The 9,507-nt window shown below is 34.6% G+C and overlaps 1 protein-coding gene across 3 annotated transcripts; it reads left to right on the top strand.

The window, feature by feature from the left end:
- Window positions 1-1,581: 1,581 nt before the first annotated feature.
- LOC117123072 (BTB/POZ domain-containing protein kctd15-like) lies at window positions 1,582-7,515 on the top strand. 3 transcript variants are annotated; one of them, XM_033268900.1, is made up of 3 exons: window positions 1,582-1,825; window positions 6,122-6,194; window positions 6,733-7,515. In XM_033268900.1, the coding sequence occupies exons 2-3, from the start codon at window positions 6,152-6,154 to the stop codon at window positions 7,467-7,469; spliced, it is 780 nt and encodes a 259-aa protein (XP_033124791.1). In that variant the 5' UTR covers window positions 1,582-1,825; window positions 6,122-6,151; the 3' UTR covers window positions 7,470-7,515. The 3 variants fall into 3 exon arrangements, with proteins under 3 accessions (XP_033124791.1, XP_033124789.1, XP_033124790.1); XM_033268898.1 differs by having other exon boundaries at window positions 1,585-1,825; window positions 6,090-6,194; XM_033268899.1 differs by lacking the exon at window positions 1,582-1,825 and adding an exon at window positions 5,792-5,921 and having other exon boundaries at window positions 6,090-6,194.
- The last annotated feature ends 1,992 nt before the right edge of the window (window positions 7,516-9,507 follow it).

Raw genomic sequence — 9,507 nt, 5'->3', positions numbered from 1 at the left:
ATATATACATCTGACATAATGTCCTATTTTACGACGGGCTCAAAAGTGACGTCATGAACTTCGTCGAAGTGTTCACGGGTAAGGATACGAGTAATGATGATAATATTACATGCGTGGTCGGTAGTGAATAGAGAACGAAAATATATGCTATGGTATAAACAATCATAGAGGATGTGTATTCCTAGAACTAGCGAGGGAAAAAAGAAATATCTCGGTCCCGCCGACGTAATCTGTCACACTTAACTAAGATCTAAGGCTCCACATTATGTTGAATGGCCAGAACCCAAACAAATACCTTCTAAAACCCATTTCGTATCCGTTTTAAGCGTAAATTTAATTTCTTACTTTGTATAAGTAAGTCATTAACTTTAAATTGAATATTAGAACGGTATCCTGTAATTGACTGGTAATCAATATAGGTCTAAGGATTTTCGTATTAAAAATTATGTAAATCAGTGAAAAACTGAAATGTTTGGAGTATGTGAGAGGGCTGTTGCAAATTTACTTACAGATAGGCCTACTAGTAATGTATCTAGTAAGAGGTAAGTCACACCTTAAAGTTAAGTCTTACTAAGCGGATCGGACACGATAATTTCTATGATTATTTAACAAATAAAATACCTAGCGACGAAATCTACTCAAGTTTACTTCAACCCTTAAGCGTTTAACCCTGAACAGGTGGGAGAGATCCTTAAGGTCTATGGCTGTTATAAGCCTCAATCTGCCCCAGGGGTAGACCAGAAAAGCCCAACGTTAACAAAACAAGCGTCTTTGGTAATACTGTAAACACGTTCGCATACACAGAGCGCTGCTTAGCCTTGGCTAATGTCTCTTTCATATCTTAAGATTATTACCTTATTCTTTAGCAACTCAAGCATGCATGAACTAGGTAAGACAATCTCATATAACCGGTACTTCTATAACGGTATACAGAAAAGCCCAAGTTATTTTGGCCATGAGAGCGCCCTCTTTAAATAGTATGGATTATTCAAAGTTTTTAATTATTGTGTAATATTTAACCTCAAGGGTATATGGCGAGAATGACAGTTGGTACTTTCGATCTGGGGGTCCCTCTCTGGTATTGACAACGCATACCGTACCGTATATCTACAGTACTGTGTTACAAAACATACAGATAGCGCACAGTGGATGCTAGTTGTTTTGATTTAAATCACTTTGCCCTGCCTTGTCTTTCTGTTTATTCATAAAATGTTGATCGTTTAACTGTGCTGCAAAAAAATTGCTTTCAAAAGCGTTTCTTTTCCGAGGCAAATAAACGATCTGAAAGTTTAGCCAGCGGCAGTAAGGAGGCCGTCTAGGAGCTGACCAAAAGTCATTCATCAAACATAATCCCAGCAGCCCATAAGCCTAGAGAATTATCATTACATAAATATAATCATAATCACTGACAATATCTTTTATTTCATTAGTAAAAAATATTGACCATTATTTGCTGTAAAAATGAACGATTTGGTTTTGTCAAAATTCTGACTTCCCCTCACTAGCCTCCTAATCATAATCACCTCAGTATGTATGTAAGCCTATACAGGGAGGCTTTATATCCACGCATTAGATATCCGTGCGTGTGTATTGTTATTTGCCGTAAGAAAGAGCTAAATCGCCTACGGCTTGCTTGTAATTATTGGCGCATCTCGCGAGACTGAAAATGTGCGTGATCGCCTGCGGCACTTAGCATCGCCCGCGGCTAACGTTTTCACCAGAGTGTCATTATTCCTAGTGCTTACAGTTCACAGAAGAAGTCTTTCTCGCAATATCGGAGCATATTTTTGAATATTTCGACGTATTTTTGCTAGTCCGTCATTAGGTAAGTACGTTTAAAATGTGTAAAATAGTTCAACCTTACAAAGGCAGCGTAAACACAAGAAGGCGCTGTTAATTCTTTGCGTTCATGCAGTACTCAAACGCAGACTTCTTCTTTAGGCTGCATGGAGCATAATTTAACTCGAGGCCATGGACGAGTAAGCCGAGCTTCCTCGCCAGATTATCAAAGAATATATAATAGAAATTGGCCTAGCTAAGTAAGTGGGCCCGTCGTCATCTTCATAAAGTGGGCATATTTTTCCATGGATAAAAACGTTTTCCATTTAGTCAAGTGTAGTGGAACCACACAGAATCCACACACAACTTTATAGTAGTACGGGTCAATAGACAATTTATTATGCTACCGCGACAAGTGGCTCATTCGGAAGCATTGGCAACAAAAATGGAACAGTTATTAATATCTTTTGCTGATCAGCTCTTCTCAAGGATCATTACATGTTTTTATGACTGCATATTTTATCATTATTATCTAGGAAATAAATGGATATATAAAATAGTAGTATATTTGGGCTTTACCTATTCCAAATCGTGCCCTTCCCGTTTATCTATCCATCCCGCGGATATAAACTCGTCTGTGCTTATAACGAATTTTACATACACTTAAATTAATTCGAAGAATGTATAATTTAAATATTATGCAAAGTCTTGTTATTAGGGAAGTTATTAACTAGTGGTACCGTACTCTAATAATACAATGAATAATAAATAAATAATGTTGCTGCACATTGCTGTTATCGTTTATTAAATTAAAATTCGAAGCCGACTTCATAAACTTTATGATCGGTAAAGACATCCAATGCTTTTATAATTCCTTTATAATCGTTAATCATAATTATTATTTATAATCATGCAAAACCATTATATTTTAGTGTTAAAATAAAAATATGTATGTGGTAAACAATAATTATCTTAAAGCTTCCATTTTAAGGGTTAATATTCATGTTAAATTATAAATAGGCCTATTCAAGATAAAATATAAATATTTATGTTAAAACATTATTATTCATGTTAACAAATAGTTTTTTACGTTAAAACATTAATAGATAACTTACTCTTGGTATAATTATAGATTGGATATGTAACATTATTTATTTATTATTCATTGTATTATAGGTATAGATACGGTAATTAATTTTCATCATTATAGTTAATACTCCTACAACAAAATATATTAATTTACACATTATAATAGTATTATTAATTATAATCATCGACATTTATTAAAAACAATTTCGTTTCGTAGAACTCCAATGACGAATGTTTTCTGGTGACAGGTCACAGAATACCCTTATCGCTGCTTTTATCTTTTAAATGCTGAAACTGAACCGTTATGAATGCTCTGCAGTGACGTGTTAATAACATATGCAAATCCTCGGAGACGGTCGTGTTGGATTCGGGCTTCGCTTCGGGATATGCTGTTACATAAAATCAGTGTTTAGTCCGTTCTAAGCCAATCTCATTATTAATGTTGCCTCAAAAGAATCTTAACATTTTATAGCACGAGTTAGTTTAAATATTCGTGGCTCATATGCAACAGCGTCAATATATCGTATTGCCGTATTGTTTATATTATTATTGTTATTATTACTACAGTATTATTATTATTTTTTATTATTATTGTTATTATGTTATTATAATATTATTAATAATAATAATAATAATAATAATAATATTATTATTATTATTATTATTAGTATAATATTATTGTAAATTGAATTTGACAATAATGTTATATACTACTGTATTATATTCAAGTGGTTTTTTGGAATGCGAATTTCGAAATAATTTTCAATACTGCTAAATAATTCATTATCAATATTATCTTCATCATAATTAGCTTCATCGTCATCATCATTATCATAATCAATATTAATGTCACCATCTCTATCTTATAATTATCAATATCGTCGTCATCATCATGATATCACTATCGACATCATCTCAACGCAGTTAAGAACATAATCCTCCCTCATCTGTACTCTATAAGGCGCGGGAGATGAAGTGCATAATGAAAAAATAATTTTCCTATTAAAAACAGTTTATCGTCATCCAACTAAAGGAAAGTTCATATATCGTAATCTCGTCAAGCAGAAACCGTTCCATATACTGCTTCCCCTAATAATACACTAGTACTAGGAGCACGTCACCGGACAATGGTGAGAGGGTGAACCCCTGGTTAACATTCAATCAAACCGCAGATATTGTATAATATTGTGATGGACCGTCGTAATAAACTAATAATGAGATGGCCGGAATACCGTACTGTACTTAGTATCGTGCCTACAGTATATTTACTTTATCACAATCATCGTTATCTTATCATCACAGTTCATACTAAGAGCATCGTAATTCCAGGAGCATCGTCATTATCACGATTGTTGTCATCATCATCATCATCATCATTATCATTCCCTCCTCCACCACCATTATTATAACTGTTATTGTTTCATCTTGATCATCATAAGCATCATCATCATCCGTCAGCAACATCATCAACATTGGCATCGTCGTCGTCACCGTCATCATCATCATGTAGTACAGTATTGTTATCGTTTTTGTTGCTATTACAGTATTGTTATTTATATATTTTGTTCTTTACTATTAGGCCTACTACTATTTTAATATTGGCCTATTTTTATTATACTTTTTGTTATCGTCTATTTTTGCACTTTATTTCTCCCTGCTGCCTAAGGCTGATGTTTAATTAAAGAACACAATAAGGACCAAGATGTAACGTCATTGCATATGTTTTTTTTAATCCATAATCAGTGGCTTGTTTTGCGAAGTAGAGATCCCATAGGCTATTGACTTAGGCCCACTGTACTTTCTGGTTTTTTCTTTTATTGTATCAAAAGCACTGACTATACACAGTAGGCCTATTTACTGTACACCCGCACTTTTTGTGTATTCGGTCACACATTAAAGATCATCGGCACGTTCGTAACTTGTGATGATGCGGTGTATGAGTGCAAGTCCCGAAGGATTTTTATACCTCCTTGGTCCTAAAATGGAGGTATAAACCTATTATGCCAATGTTGTTTATATGTTGCGTTTTTGTATAACATCATATCAGAGGACTAAATCGTGATAGGCCGAAATTAATTGCCTCCATTCGCTTCATTCATTTATTTATTCATTCATTCGTTCGTTTGCTTCCATTTAGTTGTTCTTTCAATCGTTCGTTTGTTTCGTCCATTCATTCATTCATTTTTCGTTCGTCTGTCGTTCATTCCATCCGTTTATCTGTTTATCCATCCATCATTCATACATTCATTCATTCATGCAATATAGCATCCATGCATTAATATTGATTTATTTATTAATTCATTCATTCATGCAATGATGTTTATATCTAAATTTATCGACGGAAACAACTGCCTCACAAATCAAGAATCTTTAGTTCTTGATGTATTCACATTTCTTTTGATAGAGCCTACCCTTTGGGTAAGATAATGATTTCCCCCATGGCAGGATCAAACATTCTGGACATACACTTCTATGAACCTTCGACCTTAAAACTAGCAACCGGAAACAAAGTCCCCAGGCAATACTCCTCCTTAAAATATGTTCTCGAATTTTAACATGCAGTAACATGAAGCTAACATAATGAGCCATTAGTAAAATAACTAAGAGGAAATCAGAATTAATTGAATGATGCACAGATTAAATTATGCCCAGTAACACAGACCTTCCGAAAAAAAAAAAAAACACTTAATAGGCCTACCAAAAGGAGTACAAGGAGTACAGGCTACGGGTGGAGAACTTCTCTAATTTAGGTCCATGGTCTACTAAATGAAAAAAATTGAATACAGTACGGTACCATTTTACTGGCTATAACTCGAATTTGCCTATCCTTAATGTTAAGTTTGGAGTGCGCCCTCACTAGTTTTCACGGAAATGCTTTGTAAAAGTGGTACAGTACTTACACTGCCTTTAATTGAAGTATGTCTTTTAAACCAGCCAATATGTAGATGAAACTACAAGTAGAGAATAATATTCAAAATACCTCATACGACAATGGTGAATCGTGTACATTTTCGTTTAGGGTTATTCTATTATCTACTCCGCAGATTTTAAAGGTAATTTAAGTTGACATAACTAGTAATGAGATATTTTCATTAGGATAAAGGGTAATGTGATCAGAGTATGGCTTTACTTTGAATGTCATTTTCCACTTAGGAAGCACGCAATTTGAATTGTTAAAAAGGTTTGAAATGTATATCTGTGTATCTATTTGTGTCTTACAGTAACACATAGGACTTTTTCTCTTTGCGCTAAGGAATTCACTCCATCACATTGGCAGGAACAGATGAAGGCTGCTAAGACCAGACGATTAAACGAATACAACGGAGGTAAAAACAACGTGACATATGATAGTGCAATTTAAATGATGACCATATAGATTGTTTCCCAAAATATTCATTTAGGGAAACATAAAAATATAGACATACATTGTGGTAAAATGAAAATAAAATGAAAAATCTAAACCCCCTAAAAGTCAATGAAAAATCGAATTGTTATTTAAAAGAATTAACAAGTAATGAATTACAATTTTCCCGCCTAACCCCGCCCCTTAGATATCGTTGCTAAGCCCCATAAAACTATAGCGTAAACGTACATGTGCCTTTGGGACGTGCACGTGTTCCTGGCCTTGTTCTCATTGGTCAGTTGTTAGATTTGATTGACATTTCCAAAGTGGTACATTATGAGACAGATAAAATCGATTCAGTTTTCGCTGAATTGCAACGAAAATTATTGCTAGCCAAAGGGTGTTACGCAAATGATGTAAATGGTATGATATAAGAGGCTTTTAATTGGCGAGAAAAATATTTTAGTTTTCGAACTTTCCCTAAGAAAATCCCTAGTTCACTAATTATCAATATATTCTAGATTCCAGAATTGTAATGACCTCACCCTGCAGCTCACCGTCCCCGCAAGGAGTCCCACGAGTAGCGCCCCTTCATCGTCAGACAGCACCCGTACACATTGATGTTGGAGGAACAATGTATACCTCGTCACTGGAAACCCTCACAAAGTATCCGAACTCAAAAATCAGCAAACTCTTTAGTGGACAAATACCAATAGTGCTTGATGGTTTGAAACAACATTACTTCATCGACCGTGATGGCCCATTATTTCGAAACGTTCTGAACTTTCTGCGCACTAGTAAACTTAATTTACCATTGAATTTTAACGAAATGGACGCCCTATACGAGGAGGTAAGATATTACGAACTTCATGAAATGCTAGATGCTATGGACGCACTTCGTTCATCAAACCAGAGACAAAAAATGACAGTGAAAGGTGAAAACACAGACCACGAGTGCGTAATAATTCAGACGACACCAGACTGTGGCGAGCGGATTAATATCAGCGGTGATAAGAATCTCATTCACGAGGTGTTTCCAGAGGTCGGGAGCGTTATATGCAACTCGGCTGGCAGTAACTACGGATGGACCCAAGAATCGAACTACGTGATTCGTTTCCCGTTAAATGGCTATTGTAAGTTAAACATGGTGCAAGTATTGCAAAGGTTTCTACAGACCGGATTCAATGTGGTCGCTTCTAGTGGGGGTGGCTTAGAAGGCTCGCAATTCAGCGAATACGTACTCAGCAGAAAACCTTAATAGGCCCAAAATACAATCAGATGACGCGCTTCTAATTCTCGGTTCACACTAGAACAGTTTAGACGCGTTGCCGCAACGCGCATCAACGCGTTTAAATTGTTCTAATGTGAACGCATATTTAACTCAAAATATCGCACGTAAAAGTTGATGTATATCCCGGGTGCCTGACGTGTCATCACCTCGTTATTCTGACTACCAATGTAAGCCTAGCTCTTAATGTGAATATTGTATTTAAAACCATGGAGCTTTTTTCCTAATTGCTTGCAATGCATACACAAAGAGGATTTTGTTTTACGAGAAATGAATGATCTACCTCGATCCCGAATAAGAAAGCACAACGTCACTAATAATAATACTCAATATGAAATCTACTTAATTCTACATTAAATATAAAATTAATAAATCACCATTATTTGCATATTATACAAACGTTTAATGTGCACAAACGAGCCTTATAGAAATTAAATTTATATTTATTATTATTATTATTATTATTATTATTATTATTATTATTATTATATTTAGTACCATTATTATAAGCATGTACGATATGATTTCAAGCTGTGTTATATGTTGTGTTAATAAAATTAAAAATTATTATTATTATTATTATTGTCAGTGTTAGTATTATTGTATCTATTATTTATATTAACGATAGTTACAGTTTATTGTTATTTTCTATGTAAATTGATAATCTTAAACAATATATTGATTAGCTCAGACTAAAAAAAAAACATGTTTCTTGCCCACTCCCTAATATCTTATTGGTCTCTGCCACCTTTCATAAACCCAATCATCGTAAAGAAATGATTATCCGTAACAAAAAAAATACCATAACGAGAAACATGTTTAGTTTTTAGTTTTTTCTAAAATGTTTTGTAAGGTACATAAATATAATTTCACTTTAAATTTTGTTTAAATTGAAAACAAAATTTACCTTGAACATGGGCAACGAAATCTACATCATATTATTCAGAATAAATAGTTATTCGGTTGTTGATATTTTGTACCGATTGCTTAAAGTTTTTAATATTTTAAAATATCACGATGAATTGCTCATTTCGATCGCCATCTTGAATTGAATCGTGAATAAATGTATAAATAATGTTATTTTATCCAGTCGTTGTATATTATGTTTTGTTTTAAATCGTGTGGTATAGCTTACTCTAGGCTAGCTACATTCCCAAAAGCTGATGAAGAAGAACTGATAAGTTTCGTTCATCGTAGCCTATCAGGGATGTTTAGAGACATTTTGACGAAAAGGGAGAAAGAGCGAGAGCAGGGACGACACGAGGCGTTTAGAATCCCAACCAGTGGTGTATCTAGGGGATGCCTCTAAATAAGCTCCAGTCCCTAATTGAAAATGTTCGAAGCAAAACAATTACGCTCAAGTTATAGGCCTATTTAAAAATCATCTCGTCACCTTATTTTGCGAGCTAGCGTCCCCTTACTTAAGCATCGAGCCTCTGAGCTTCAACTGCGCCCTTTATCAACCACTTCAACCCCCCCCCCCCATCACATTTCAAGACTCCTAGATACACCACTGATCCCAACTCTGATTATTGTTCATTGTTAACTAGGCCTAAATAGGGAAAATGGACAATGTAAGTACAGGCTCCCTCCAATTGAAGACGGGGACCGGGGTTTTCATGGTCTTTAGCAGATATTTTCAGAATAATAAAGATAAAATAAAAATGTGGTCTTTAATTGGAGGTGGTCGTTAATTGAAGGGATCTTTAATTAGAGGGAAACCTGTATTTAAAGTCAATCATCAACTTTCAATCAAACAATGCAGGCTTATTATTATTTCCTCCACTATTAACTGCATTGCATTATGTTACACTGTCTTCCTCTCATATATATGAACATGCCATACTGAAAATTCACAAGAAATTAATGCTCGATCTATGCTCAACGCTCCCACATCGGCATACTGTACTTCAAAAATTCCTAGATTGCTGATCAATAATATATATGTAAGTATATACTTTCAAACAATTCAGGCTTATTATCATTTCCTCCATACATTACGTTACAC

Source organism: Anneissia japonica, unplaced genomic scaffold (genome assembly GCF_011630105.1).
Source record: "Anneissia japonica isolate Jap-2015-1 unplaced genomic scaffold, ASM1163010v1 scaffold2999_len715162_cov194, whole genome shotgun sequence".
Lineage (NCBI taxonomy): Eukaryota > Metazoa > Echinodermata > Crinoidea > Comatulida > Comatulidae > Anneissia > Anneissia japonica.
The sequence above is the reverse complement of the archived record's forward strand: the minus strand, read 5'-3'. Positions and strand labels throughout refer to the sequence as shown.

Bases quoted from the DNA above. Each gene is read 5' to 3' on its own strand.
- LOC117123072 (XM_033268900.1), top strand. From the start codon at position 6,152: ATGAAGGCTGCTAAGACCAGACGATTAAACGAATACAACGGAG. The intron at 6,195-6,732 runs GTAAAAACAACG...AATATATTCTAG, and splicing joins ATTAAACGAATACAACGGAG to ATTCCAGAATTGTAATGACC.